Source organism: Protopterus annectens, chromosome 8.part0, assembly GCF_019279795.1.
Source record: "Protopterus annectens isolate FY-2018-M chromosome 8.part0, PAN1.0, whole genome shotgun sequence".
Classification (NCBI taxonomy): domain Eukaryota; kingdom Metazoa; phylum Chordata; order Ceratodontiformes; family Protopteridae; genus Protopterus; species Protopterus annectens.
Window position 1 is genome coordinate 196,667,285 of NC_056741.1, and position 15,486 is coordinate 196,682,770.

At 38.6% G+C, this 15,486-nt stretch overlaps 1 protein-coding gene across 1 annotated transcript in view; it reads left to right on the forward strand.

The window, feature by feature from the left end:
* The window catches only part of LOC122808189 (antigen WC1.1-like), a 997,107-nt gene that overhangs the window by 772,435 nt on the left and 209,186 nt on the right, over window positions 1-15,486 (forward strand). The window contains exon 11 of the mRNA XM_044079157.1: window positions 9,169-9,335. Coding sequence (XP_043935092.1) covers window positions 9,169-9,335 — 167 coding nt within the window. The remainder of the gene's footprint in view (window positions 1-9,168; window positions 9,336-15,486) is intronic.

Here is a 15,486-nt window from a genome sequence, read left to right on the forward strand (position 1 = left end):
TTTTGTTTTAGTACCTTGTATATCTCAGGAGTTTCCATGCATACCAGTCTCTAAGAAGAAAACTTCACTTCAATGTCTTTCAACCATGTGGTTTTCCCCTACCAATGTCTCCATATTCTCATAATTTTATTTGACACATTTGTAGAGATGTATGAAATTTCTTGCACTCCATTTATGATAGAAAGACCAAATAATCTAAATGTCTTCTGAAATGAAGTCTATATGTTAACATATTGTTCTCCATTCTACAGTAAATGTTATAGTGACTTACATCATTGCACCTACAGTGCAGACCTAGACAGATAGTGTTAGACCAACTCATGGCGAGAGTGAAAACTGAGGAATATCAGAAGATGAACATCATACATTAGCAGTAGTGGTAGTCATGGTGATCCCACATACACTGTAAGCAACACTACAATGCTGCAGTATTGTTTTAACTTAAAGTAATACCTTTTCAGTTAAATGTACTATGGATGGAAAATGTGGGTCAATATTGTAAAGTCAAACTCTTACCTTATCGAATACCTAAACGTCGTCCTGTCATCATCGAATGCGAAAGCATCGATCATCCAGAAGAGCGAAAGTGGAAACGTCGAATCGTTATGGTTGGCCTTCTGCGGTATAGATCCGTAAGGTAAGTGTGTGATAGTTGCAGACCTTAGGGTTAGGGTGTGGGTTAAGGTAAGTGCATAGATGGAAATGTATGTAAGATTCAGTGTAGGGTTTTGTTAAGTGTATGTGTGTGGACTATTTAGCTTGTTTGGGTGTAGCTTTTTAAGGTAAGTGTGCAATAGTTACGGACCTTAGGGTTAGGGTGTGGGTTTAGTTAAATGCATACATGGTGGTATATGTAAGATGTAGTGTAGGGTTAGAAGTAGGGTTTAGTTTAGAGTTAGATGTAGGATTTTGGTTAGTGTATGTATGCGGTTTAGTTAGTTTGTTTGTGTAGGTAGTATGTAGCGGGTGGTGGGGTGGGACAACTATGACAGTTCTACTTTTTGAATTTCGTGGTTTAGGGCATTCAGTGTTTATGCTGTTTAATGAAGACGGGTTGACGTTTAGGTATTCGATAATGTAAGCGTTCGACTTTACAATATAGACCCGGAAAATGTAATTTATGGCTAACGTGAAGTGTAGATGTAACAGACTGCAAAAGGAGCTGTTCAACCAAAACATGGCTTCAAAACATAATAAGGAAGAAGGTATAACATTACTTGTGTGTACATGCAAAAGAAACTTACACATGAAAGGTGGGGTAAGTTAAAAGAATAAGATATAATGAACTACAGCACTCATGATAATAGTCTTTTAGCATTGTACCTGTATGATAATGTAAATGCTAGTAAGGAATGAAAGTGGGAAGCCATGAGTGGAATTCTTCCATTAACTCAGTCCACATGCATGGTGTACTCAAGGCATGCAAGTGCAATACTCTTATGAACGGTGACAGTGGAACATATTTCAGGGGAATACAATGCACGATAGCAACAATGGATTAGCACACATACCTTTATTACTGAGAGTTTCCCTAACAGTGCATTAGCAGGCCATGCCACTGCTGCAGTCCCAGAAAAAGTGTCGGAAACACTTTTCAGGGTAACATAACACATGATAGCATGAAAAAGGAAACACACCTAAAGGGATAATAGTGCATTAACAAGGCATGCCACACAGTCACTGATAGAGAAGCTGACAGCAAAAACACAATTCAGTAAAATGGAAGGCACTGCAGCAACAAAAGAGGAAACACACCTAAAGGATATGAAACCTTGCCTTTCACAGGAATATTCTCTGTACCTGTTTATTAGGGAGGCATGACACTTAGAGATAAGGAGTCTCTTCAGTAAAAACCCATTTCATTGGAATGAAATGCATGAAAGAAACAAACAAGAAATACAACTGAAGACATATGAACCTAAGGCTTGGGTAGTAACAGTCAATATACCAGTGTATTAGTAAGGCATGGCATGGATGAAATCCTAAGAAAAGAAGTCCGGGAAGCACATTTCAGGGGAATTGAACAACACTGAGTGACAGATAAATACTGTAAAAAAACATATAAGTATGAGGAGAATAAAATCTCTCAGCCAGCTGATTAGTACTGTGACAAGTTATTTTTATGTCATTTCTTATTCATGTGCACTAATGATCAGGTCATTTGCATGAATGTTTCTGCAAGATATGGATTTTTTGCAGTCTGCTACAAGGCAGACCTCAGTGGATTTGAATCCCTGCCCGCTTAACTGATATTCATTAGAACAGTCAATTAGTAAGTAAAGCCTCAAAGTACTTCTAATGAAGTTATCAGAAAACATACATTTCTCTGGAATGTCATGACAGTGTGCAAGACTGTAAACTGAATAGCCCGAAACAACATGCAGACATCAGGGGAATAAAACCCTCCATGCACTACATTGACTTGTAAGCACTTAGACTGGAGGGATGCTGCAAACAGTGTTATCTCATTTCATATTGCTGTGCATCATTGTACATCTTATTTGTATGACATTACCAATTTATTATCACATACTTTGGCATTTTCATTTTCGCATAGGACAAAAACAGTCATTTCTCTGTGGTGATGCTTGGCAATCAACATTGCTCAGTGTAAACTTCCACATGACAAGAGACTACAGAAAGATGTTTTTGTGTCGATGTTGTTTTACACTTCTTTTGGTTCTATGTTGTGTTTATTTATTGTTTGGCCAGATTTAAGTTTGGAAATATAAGTGTAGTACAGACATGAAAAGGGAAAGCAAGAAGAAGGTAGAGCACAAGGTGAACCAATAAGGAATGAGAAGCATGGAGGTGGGATAGAGGCACACATTTTGCAGTGCCTTAGCTCAATAATGGTAAATTAAGCCATATACAAATTTGTTTAGAAAGTGCCAAGCACCATGTCAATAATTTACAATCTGATAATCATTATGCATCTTTTCAGGGAAATGAATCACAAGACAGACAAAAAAGGGTATACATGAATGTATTTAAGCCCATGTCTTCTTCACTGGTATGCTTTAAAGCAGTGGATTAGGGTAGCAATGCCTGCAAGGAAGCACTTATAGAAAAGATTGCTTGAAAATACATTTTAGGGGAATGTTATAATAGTGCTGATGTCTGAAAAGTGTACATTGTCAAACAATATACAATTATCAGGTGATTAAAACACTTCAGCCTATGTATTGATAGTGCACATATCAATTTGATCTTATGCATTTTGGATTTCTAGTGCTCCTGAGTTTTGTAGCATAGGCTGGATTCAAACTTCCTGAATCTGGACTGCTTTGTATCACTTGAGCACTAAAACCAGCTCTTCACTGAAATACTGAAAGATCTGAGGCCTCCACTGTTCCCAACTAACTTTACGTGCCTGTTTTTGTTCTTATATAGTACTTTTAATTATATTTGCATTCTGATGTCCGTTTGAATTGTGTCAAATGTTTTTTGTCATATTTTATTGTATACTGTACTAGTTCAGCTGTACCATAGCCCATTTCCAGGTTTGCTGTTTCTGGTTCTGTTTTTTAACTTGTGAGCATCAGAAACCAAACAGCAGTATGTACCCAAAGGCAAAAATAACATACCAAGTAACAAGTCAGTGAGGTGGATAATTCCCAATAAGGTCCAGATAAATTATTGTAGTATAAATAACACTTTAATACAAAATTAAAAAAATGGTCAAACACCTTCGTTCCCAAAAGGAACTTCTTCAGAACCATTTTACATAAAACAAATCATTTAAATATCATTTAAAATCATCATGTGACTTGCTCACTCAATGTTTCCTTAAAGAAACAGTAACATTACACTAAATACATCATAAAATCATTGCTCTTTTTTAAAACAGGCAAAACAGATATATGTTCATTAATACCAGGCAAAGTTTTTGCATTCAGCCTTAGTTACCATTTAAGTTCACATTCCTCTACCCTATTCTCCCAAAAGCCTCCCTTCTCATCCCTTTTAACTTTTCACAAAATACCAAATAAGACTTTTGAATCATAGCCACAGTAACTTCTGAGCATCAAATTCAAGCCATCTTTGTTGGAGAAGGCCCTTCTAAACCCTTGTGGGAAGAGAGTGCTGTCTTGGTCCTATCTAATCAAGGGTGACTGGACTAGAGCTCAGACAGAGCATCCTTATTGGCTACTTTGAGTTAAAAGATTTATATCTTGTTTTAATTAAGCTCTACATTGGCACTTGTTTGCATGTAGTCACCATCGTGCACTGCCACGTAGTGGTGGTTGCCATTGGTGGTTATAGTCACATACCACTCAACTGTGCAGAATTTGGAAGAATATCCAGATTTTTCCCTCATATTTTTGGTCTCTCCCTCATAAAATTTGTGGGTTTCTGGCAAATCACTGAAAATTGAAGCCACTCAATAATGAAATTCATTTGAGTTACAAACTTTGTATCATTCAGAAAATGCATACTATTGCAAACCCTGTTATTCTAGCAACTTTCTAAATTTATAAGAGCAATATATCAAATTTGTTCCTATTTTTGAGCCTTTGCCCCCCCCCCCCCCCACAATTTTAGGCGTTCTCCAGATTTCTTGCACTAAGAGGTTGAGAGGTATGGTTATAGATGCAAATGTTTTGCATGTTAAATTTTACCTTAGCATTTTGCCCGTGGTCCTGCTCTACTGTCAGGTGGAACACTAAGCCTAGCCTCAGAGGTACCAACATGTATTCCTGTGACCTCTTTTCCTGACCATATAAGTTTACCTAACAGTATGGAAGACAGTTTCTCACAGTTTCTCCAGGCAGCTTGGCTGACATGGGCATTCTGAGGCAGCGTAACAACTGCCTCATGTTCACTGACAATCCTCTACTCCAAGTCCACACAAACTCAACATGTGCGAGATGCAACTATATTAACAATCTTTAATCCATGTTCTCTCACTGTTAAATAAAAACAATGATAACAACACAGGAGGCTCAGATGCAAAAGTTTACTAGTGTACACCAGGAGGCAAAAAAACATACAAGTACAGAGTTTTGTCTGACATGATGCAGGAAATACACAATTTTATATAGTCTTACATTCAAGCTGTGCCCACCTTACTGTTGTGGTTAGTCACAGGGCACCTACATCACTATGGTCTACAATATTCTATTCATAAGAAAAAGCTGATTTTATACATTTTAAAAGTTTTCAAATGGGAATAATACAGCCTTGCAAAGCACCTGGTTCGTTATAATGTCTTTCTGTAAATGTTACTCCTTCAAGGTTTCAGGCCTGTTCGAATACAATAGTTGGTTCAGTCTTATAATATACTTCCTTGTTCTTCTTGCAACTTTACTTTAGCAGCTGTGTCTTATCTTTGATAACATTCACAAGGCCAATTATCTCAGAGGAAGGAAGAAGATTTTCAATGCTTTATACATTTAATTTCCTGACCCAGCAGATAATCATTAGTGAAAAACATAAGCTTGCTGAGCTGGCTACTGCCAGGGTCAGAGTTCAAATACACTGCAGCTCCAAAGCTTCAAGCAATTACATGTAAAATCATTCTTATTGCCATATTGTAAATAGAATAAAATGCATTATATACTATTTGCTTTTAAACTAGCACTTTATACATGTTCAAATACATATTTTTCTAACATTTTCCTCCCTTTTAATACTTTTTATTCTATTCAGAAACATAAACAATGTTATATCGTCCCCTAGCCTTCTCCTTTAAGGACTTTCAACTAGGCAAGTCATTTAGTTTATATTTCGGAAAAAGTTTCGTCTGGACTCAATAGTTCCAATTCAATGTCTTGGTACAAAGTTTCAGTTACAGATATATCAACAACATCTTTGGCTAATCTTTTCATGCAGGGGATCCCACAACAGACACATGCTCCTAATAGGAGCAGACTAACACAAATAGCAATTAAAATATTCATTAGGATAGAACCCCACCCACCAAACAGACTCTGGAAAAAGTTCGTCAGTGGGTTTGGGCCTGGTTCAGTCATGGCCGATACCTGCTGTATTACCTCTAGGTGGTCATTAATCTCGTGTTGATTGTCTGGTATGAACGCACAGCATTCTTCTTTGATAAGCACGCACGTACCACCTCCTGCCGCTAGGGTGAAGTCAAGAGCCATTCGATTTTGTAGCACAACAGTTCTCATTGCATTCAGTTCATCAGTCACTAGTTCGAGAGCAGAAAAAGTTGCGTTACTCATTACTTCAAGAAGCTTCGACAGCTTTCTCAACTCCCAGATCGATTTGACTGCTCCATATGCTAGAAATATTCCAGCCCAGGATATAACACTGTCACTCAAGTCCATATGAGTCAATTTTTCTTTATCTTTCACGGAATGATGGTTCTTCCAACCAGCTTCGATTTTTCCCACTGGATTTACAGGTTTTCCGATTGGATCTTCAAGTTTTCAGGCTACATCTCTTACATTTCATATCTTACCTAGAGGTAATTCTGCAGTATGCCTTATAGCTGGAACCAGATAACCCAAAAAACAACTGCCGGGCCAATTCTCAGGTAGCCATTTGTATGCCTTTTTCCCACAAATAAAATAACAGTTTTCTACTTTAGTACTGATGCGGGTTAATTCTGAATGAAACATTTTCTTGTCTATAACAGACAATTGTTTATGCAAGACAGGATTTCTCTGCACATCACTTAATGTTGTTTTCATTAAGCTCAAATATGAATCATAATTTGTGTTACAAACAGTGCCTTTATCTTTAGCTTTAATATAGCATTTATAAGATATAGTTATGTTACAGTTACTCCAACCCACTTGGAGTGTATCATTCTTATAGAAACATACAATTCCCCTCTGTGTAATAGGCAAATACAATGCAATTTTGTCCTATGATCTTACAGAACCTGTATCAAAAAGTAAATTTTCCCAAGTCTCATTTATCCCCAAGGGGACAGCGGACATCAACAGTCCTCCATATGCTGTTGGTATGGCAGTACAAACCCAGCAATTTGAAATGTTCAAAGTCTCTACATATACACGCTTCATAGCTAGGTATGTGTTAAAGTTTGGATGCCAGTCTATAGACAGTTCATCACGTCTTTCCACTTTCACTTGTGTGGTTATATGTAGGAAAAACCACAACAAAAGGAAAGTCATCACAATCATAGTCAATAAATGCATAGTTAGCAAGATGATTAAACAATATCTTCGGGGTTGATCTGCATTTTTACTCATTTTGCTCTTGGCCATCCTGCCTTTGTTGTGTATCAGTCACAAAATGTTTGTCAAGTTGAAAATTCTTTCCCGGTTTACAGTGCGTCAGGTGGACCCAGGATGACCTCTCAGCAACTTTGACTGCAGTAGGCGTCGCCAACAGTACCTGGTACAGTCCTTCCCACTTTGGACTCGCCCAATTCTTCCTCTTCGTGACCTTCAACCACACCCAGGACCCTGGGGTCAGCACTGCTTCCAACCGTCTGGTCTGTCTTTTATCTGAAAAAGAGTTCAACTGCAAAACAGTTTTATTTGTTAACAGTTTCTTCATATATCTAGCTAATGAGCTGTCAGCCTCTAGTTCTGCAGGCATGAGAGCATTCCACTGTGGCACATAATATGCCCTTCCAAATATCACTTCAAAGGGGGTCAAACCCTTTACATTTGGAACTGTTCTCATGCTCAGCAGAGCCAAAGGCAAACAGCAAATCCAATTCTTCTGTGTTTCATTTATTAACTTCCTCAACTTGCTTTTTAAAATTCCACTGTACCTTTCCACCAGTCCTGCAGACTGTGGGTGGTAAGCACAATGATTCTTCAAGGAGATCCCAAAGAATCTCCCAAGTTGGTGAATCGTTTGATTAACAAAATGTGTCCCATTGTCACTATAGATTCTTTCCGGTATCCCAAATCTAGGAATTATTTCTTTTATTAGGGCCTTTGTCACTGTTGCTGCATCCGGATTTTTAGTTGGAAAAGCTTCTACCCATTTGGAAAACATGTCTATAATTACTAAACAGTATTTTTTCCCTTCACATTTGTTCAGTTCTATGAAATCCATACAGATAGTATGGAACGGATATGGTGGTATAGGAAAACTCCCTTGCTTGGGTTTGAATGCTCCTTGTGCATGATGTTTGTTACAGATATGACATGCTGCACAAAATTTTTGTGTAAAGTTTGTGAATCCATATGTTTGGAATATTCGATTTACTAACTGTACCATCCCCCCTGTTGAGACATGGCACTGCCCATGGCTCAACAAAGCTGCATATCTAAATAAATTAGACGGCAATATTGTTTTTTTTCTCTTTGGAGATATACAGTCCATTTTCGAGGATTGCACCTCGTTTCTCCCATTTTTGTTTCTCAGCTTTTCTAGTTAATGTCTGCATTGTTTTTAACATTTCTAAATCTAAAATCTCAGAGGGTTGTAATTCCTCGGTTAAAAGTAAAGTTTCTGAGTCTGAGGCTGCTTGCTTCGCAGCTGCATCAGCTTTTGCATTTCCTTTTGAAATTGCATCCTGTTGTTTTGTATGAGCTAAACATTTACAAATAGCTACTTTAGTAGGTAACTGAATGGAATCTAACAAGTTCAAAATAAGTTGCTCATGATTAATCGGTTTACCATTAGATGTTATCATTTCCCTATTTTTCCATTGTTGTGCAAAAACATGCACTGTAGAGAAAGCATACTGACTGTCAGTATATATGTTCACACATTTATCTTTCGCTAGAGTACAAGCCCGTGTTAAGGCTATCAGTACTGCTGCTTGAGCAGACAGGTTATGCTGTAAGGGTTGGGCTTCTAAAATTTCTGTATCTGTGACTACTGCATATCCTACTAGGTTTTTCCCTGTAGGACCCTTTCTGCATGAACCGTCCACATAAAATGTCACCTCGACATCATCCAAGGGCATATCAGTGAGGTCTTGTCTGGGCAAAGTTATTTGCTCAATTTCCTGCAGGCAACTGTGCGGTGTGCCATCCACAGGAGTTGGAAGTAACATTGATGGATTTAATGTTGTACAACGTTCAATTACCATATGAGGTTGGCTCAGCAGTATGGTCATACATGAAAAATGTCTAGCAGGAGATAGATATGCTATTTTTTCTTGCAGTAAAATTATCGCGACTGCATGAGCCACTCTCAATGTGAGAGGGTGGAACAACACCACTGAAGCCGAAGCCTGTACTGCCATTGCAGCTGCGTCACGTTTTCCAGGACCATCAGATGAATTTTTGCATGTGCTGGAAAGCTCGAGTGATGAAGATTTAAATGCCTTCACAGAATATTTCTGCCCTGACCTGGTGGGTATTGTTGAAGAGAACATCATTGCTGTTTTAGGGCCACTGATTACAAGTAAGATTATCACTCACCATGAAGCAAAGGTAAGTCTAATTCCTTTCATACATGTGCATTTTTGTAGACTCCATTTCTGTCTTTCAATTTTTTTTTGGGGGGGGGGGTTTAGTATCTCCTACATTTCTCAAGCTTCATGTGCATATATGTAAGGTTTCCTGTTCATTTTTCAGCAGTAATCACTGAGGTAAACAACCTTACCTGTCACTACCCAGTGCTGCCTGTCTGTCTTTGTAGTTGCTTGTCTTGTTGAGTGTTGTTTTTGTAATCCACTGAGAAGACAAGTATTTATATACTAAATTAAGAGGTTTAAACAGCTGGTGTTTTATTTTCTTTTGTATTATACATGGACTGCTGACAAGATTCAGTTCCACTTTAATGTAACAAAAGGCAGAAATGTTCATCATTTATCTTAACCTTACTTTACCCATGTTTTCTTCAGTTTTGCCACCTTTGTTTAATCCATGAGCAGTGAATGTACATTACTTAGATTATACCTCTCTTCAAGAGGAATCTTGATGAGTGGATGGGAGATCGTAGGTTTATCCCGGGTATCACTTCTGTGTCACTGTTAGACAGAGGCACAGTATACTAACCTCGAAAAAGGGTATAGCAAAATTAATTTAAAATGGGTGGCGAAAGCCAAACACACTCTGGCTAGGCTTATAAATGCCCTAGGGCAGATAGCCTAGTATGAACCTATGAACCTATGACTACTGCTTGCACACAGTGAGGCAACGATCGTGCCACTGGGTCTAGTTGTGATGAATAGTAAGCTATGGGGCATTGCTTATCCCCATGCTGTTGCATCAAAACTGACGTCATGTATCCCTGTTTACACTCTACAGTCTGAAAAAATCTTTTGTGGTAATTTGGAAGTCCTAAAACTAATGATGAAGCTATCAATTGTTTTAGTCTGCAGAAAGCTGTTTCTGCTTCAGGTGTCCATTGTAATATATCTTGTGCTGCCATTGGTGTTTTATATATTAAATCAGCCAGTGGAGCAGATTCTAAAGCATAGTTTGATATCCAGCTTCAACAAAAATTAGTCGTTCCCAAGAAGGACATCATTTCCTTCTTGGTTGCTGGTTTGGGTGCCTGTAAAATCGCTGTTTTTCTGTCTTCGTCTAATATTCTACCTTCATTGGATATTACATATCCTAGGTATCTAACCTGTTTTCTCCAAAGTTGTAACTTACTTTTGTTTACTTTGTGTCCTTGTGCTGCTAAAAATTTCAATAACGCTATCGTATCCTCTCTGCATTGATGCTGGGTAGGGGCTGCTAGCAAGATGTCATCTACATAAAGTAGAATCTGACTACCTCCTGGTGGGGTAAACCCTGCCAGGTTGCTTGCCATTTCTTGTGCAAATATTGTTGGACTTTCATAATATCACTGCGGTAAGCTAGTATAGGTATATCTTTTACCCTGAAATGTAAATGCAAACCAATACTGGCTATCAGGATGTATAGGTATTGAAAAGAAAGCATTGCTTATATCTACCACAGTGAAATATTTCTGTTGTGGTTTCAAATCATTCAACAAGGTGTGTGGGTCTGGCACCGTAGGTGCTCTGGGTATTATTGCATTGTTTACAGCTTGTAAATCCTGTACCATCCGCCATTCCCCGTTTGCTTTTTTAACAGGAAATAGAGGGGTGTTACATGGTGAATCAAGAGTTTCTACCAGTACTCCTTCCTTGAGTAATGCTGCTATTATAGGCTTGATTCCTTGCTCTGCATCTTTCCTCAAGGGGTATTGTCTTTTTTGTGGTCTAAATGCTGATTTTGGTGTAATAGTTACTGGTCCTGCTGTTTGAATAAGTCCTACATCTGATTTACCTGTTGACCAAAGAATATCTGGTATGTCACACAAGGCTTTTTCTTCTTCTTCTAATAAGAATGCTAATCAGCTGTCTTCACTAGTTTGTAAGTGTACAGCTGGATGTCTCTGTGTTAGCCAATTCAATTTCTGTTTTTGTATTCCCTGTTCTGATAATTTTAAATCAGTTTGTTTTTTCCCATCTTGTTACTTTTTCTCCTAAGTCTGCCCATCTCACATCCTTATTCTTTGTCAAGCTGACATGTGGTAGTCTATTAGATTTGTACAGTGTCATGAATTCCTGAGGTAATGAACAGCTTACCACACTGTTTCCCACAGTATCCCAATACAAGGTTCGTAATACTAATCTGTTAGCAGGATTTTTGAACAACTCTTGCTCATATTCTTTATCAGGTCCTGGCATGCTACAGTAGTATAGAGTACAATGTAACAAATGCTGCTGGTCAGTGTCAAGGGAGGGGGCCTTACTGATGGCTACATTCATCAGTTCCTCGGTTACTGCCCCTGGACCAGTTGTAACTAGGTCCTGGCTATACCAGTAAACAGTTTCACCCTCCGGTCACACCACAAAAGTATCCATTTGTCTTTGTGCCTCCATACCCTGCATAGTGGGAACTACCGCTATGCCAAATATCTGCATAAGATCTCTTCCCAGTAAGTTTACTGGACATTTTGCAGAAACTACAATTTTACTTTTCTGAGTCATACCTGAAACAGGGTCAGTTATTGCTATATCATGGGAGAGTGGCTCCCTATATAGCTGTCCATTTGCTGCTTTCACTAATATATAGTCAGGTGATTCAGAATATTCTGGTAACTTTGAAGGGTGTATCAAAGTTCGTGACGCTCCTGAGTCACATAGGAATTTCACTTCCCTTCCTTCCACCAGAAGTGTAACTTCCGGTTTTGTGTCTGCCAAACAGAGCTCCAAGCTCAGTAATGCCAAACCAAAATTTCACTTTCTTCATCCTCTACATCTGCTTGCACTTCCTCTGTTCCTTCCACTACATTTACATTTGCCCTTTGTTTGTTTTCCTTCCCTGATGATTTCTGATTTTCATCACTATCATATAGTCAGTCCTCATCACCTTTATTTTCTGTAGTCACCTTTTTATTTAGCCTGCAATCCCTTGCTAAATGTCCTTTCTTACCGCACTTAAAGCACTCACCTTTCTTTTTTCTTCAAAATCTTCTGACCTTTTGTCAGATTGTCTATTTCCCTGGGTATTTTTCTTACCCTTTTACCTGACTGTACTACAAAGACCTCAGCTCCAGATTCAGCTGTGAAGACCTGTGTCTTCTTTTTCTTTTACTATTAAAGTGTCTTTCAGCATGTCTAGCATATTCAAGTAAGGCTTGTAGCCTGCTTGTTCGATGATCTATCATATGCTTTGTAATAAAGCTACTGATAGGTGCAATGCAACCTTTCAAAACGCATTTTCAGTTGCTGTTCATACGAGGTATCATGTGTCTGATTTTCAGGGATAGCCATACCACTATGGTTATTGAAACATTCCAATAATCTACCATAGTACCCATCTACAGTTTCATTCTCCTGTTGTATGCATTGATTAATGCAAGTCCAATCTGCTCTAGGTTTCCATTTTTCAGAAATTCGGTCTGTAAGACCTTTCACTCTGTTGTCTAGTTCTGCGTCACTATGTGGGAGTGGTTTAAGCTCTGCATTACGAGGATTTCAGGTGCCACAAATCATGTGCCAATCTGGACCCACAATTTGTCTAACTAATTTTTCTACTTCTTCCCCATTCAAGTGGTAACTTAGTCTCATACCTTGTAAATCTTGTAAAAACTTTGTGTAATTAACTTTTGGATGAGGGATTCCCTCTGTAGCTTTCCGTATATCTTCCGGTGTCCATGGTCTATATACTAGAAGAGTTGGGTCCTGCCCTTCCTGTCCTGCCTGAGGATTTTGTACCTCGATTAGTGGACAGATTTCTTCCTCACTCTCTTCTAGTGTGTTTCTCCCTATTTGATATAAGTCTGTGTCCCCAAGTGTTTTACGTGTCCGGGACCTAGTTTCAATAGGATCTCTAACAAATGGTTTCAGTGCTCTTGTAACTTCAGGATAACGTGGAGGTGGACCAGCTTGTCCTCCTGCTTCATATCCTGAAAAAGGCATTGGAGGGGGCGGAGGAGGAGGAGCCATTGCTATTACTGTATTATTATCCTTTTTGTCTAAAAATAACGTTTTAGCATTTTTAGTTTTTTGTTCCCTTCAGTTTACTTCCTCAATCCACCTATGTGCCTGAGGAATGCCTAATCGCTGTTGTTTTTTTGCCTGACCTTCTGCGTCAGATTTAAGCTGTTTTAAAAGTTTAACTAATGAAATCTTATTTAATTTACCGTCAAATCCGTATTTATTGACCCATTTTGTGTAATACCTTACATTATCAGCCCGTTGTAATTGCATATATTTTGCGTCATCAGTTAGGGGCGGATTTCGCGATTTTTTAGTGCAATGATTTCCCATTCTAAAAAAAATGTTACGTAACCCTTTTCACCACGTGGTATTTCAGTTCCTTACACAGTTTATCTAGAATAACTGCCTACCTTATTCTGTTTTCCTGATCTCTGACAAAATATACAGTAATTTCCTTTTGTCCCTGATCTGTATAACAAATCTTTGACAATGACATTTACTGTAACCTAGTCCCTGATCTAAAACAGAAAAAAGGCAAATATCTTCCTACCTGAGCCTCCTGGGTCGACCAGTTCGAGACCGCTCTTTGGCCGCAGATCAGAAAGTGGCCAGCCTCTCAAAACGACAATTCAGTCAGAGGTCTTTGTGTGTTAAGAAGAACCGTTTTGGTAGCTTCTCCTGCGCAGTATTCGACCACCGGTACACTCTGATCTGTAGCTGTCTGAGGGCTTCCGTTTACCGAAGGACCAAACTGTAAAATAAAAACAATGATAACAACACAGGAGGCTCAGATGCAAAAGTTTACTAGTGTACACCAGGAGGCAAAAAAACATACAAGTACAGAGTTTTGTCTGACATGATGCAGGAAATACACAATTTTATATAGTCTTACATTCAAGCTGTGCCCACCTTACTGACGTGGTTAGTCACAGGGCACCTACATCACTATGGTCTACAATATTCTATTCATAAGAAAAAAGCTGATGTTATACATTTTAAAAGTTTTCCCATGGGAATAATACAGCCTTGCAAAGCACCTGGTTCGTTATAATGTCTTTCTGTAAATGTTACTCCTTCAAGGTTTCAGGCCTGTTCGAATACAATAGTTGGTTCAGTCTTGTAATATACTTCTTTGTTCTTCTTGCAACTTTACTTTAGCAGCTGTGTCTTATCTTTGATAACATTCACAAGGCCAATTATCTCAGAGGAAGGAAGAAGATTTTCAATGCTTTATACATATAATTTCCTGACCCAGCAGATAATCATTAGTGAAAAACATAAGCTTGCTGAGCTGGCTACTGCCAGGGTCAGAGTTCAAATACACTGCAGCTCCAAAGCTTCAAGCAATAACATGTAAAATCATTCTTATTGCCATATTGTAAATAGAATAAAATGCATTATATACTATTTGCTTTTAAACTAGCACTTTATACATGTTCAAATACATATTTTTCTAACACTCACACACCAGTCAGTACATATGAAAATGAGTGGGTTGTCAGCATGCATACCTCAACTCCTACCCCACCCAAACCCACATCTCATATACTTACATATATGGATGTCCTCACCAGAAACATACTTAAACACCAGAGACCTCCCAAACACAAACCCCGGATGCTAGACATAATACTTCCTCTGCAGAACACAATACACATAATAGCTCATATACCAGTGTCTCACCTGTCAAGCCCTTAAGGTAAAACACAAAACCAGACATATTAGTCATAGGTGATTCCATTGTGAGACACTCAATTGTCCATCTCACCAGGCTGGATAAGGAGAAGGTCACAGTCATCTGTCTGTCAGGTGTCAGGATCTGCAATATCACACATGCATTCAAGTCTCTCAAAAACAGGTACTGTTATGACTCTGTCATAGTCCATGTTGGTATGAATGATTTGTGATATATCTCTCTGGACTATCTGAAGAGAGACATGACTGAGCTCTTGGACTAAGTGTCTCAGCAGGTATGCCCATAGTCTTAAGCAGCATTTTACCTTCACCTAGAATGATGCCTCAGAACAAAAAGAAAATGATTGAGTTCAATAATTGGCTTAGTTTCTGGTGTCATTCTAAGGGGATACAGCATCTGTCAGCCTGGGATGACATGATAGACAGACCTCGATGCTTTGCCAGAGATGGCGTGCATCTGTCACCTCTAGGATTCTGGCTAC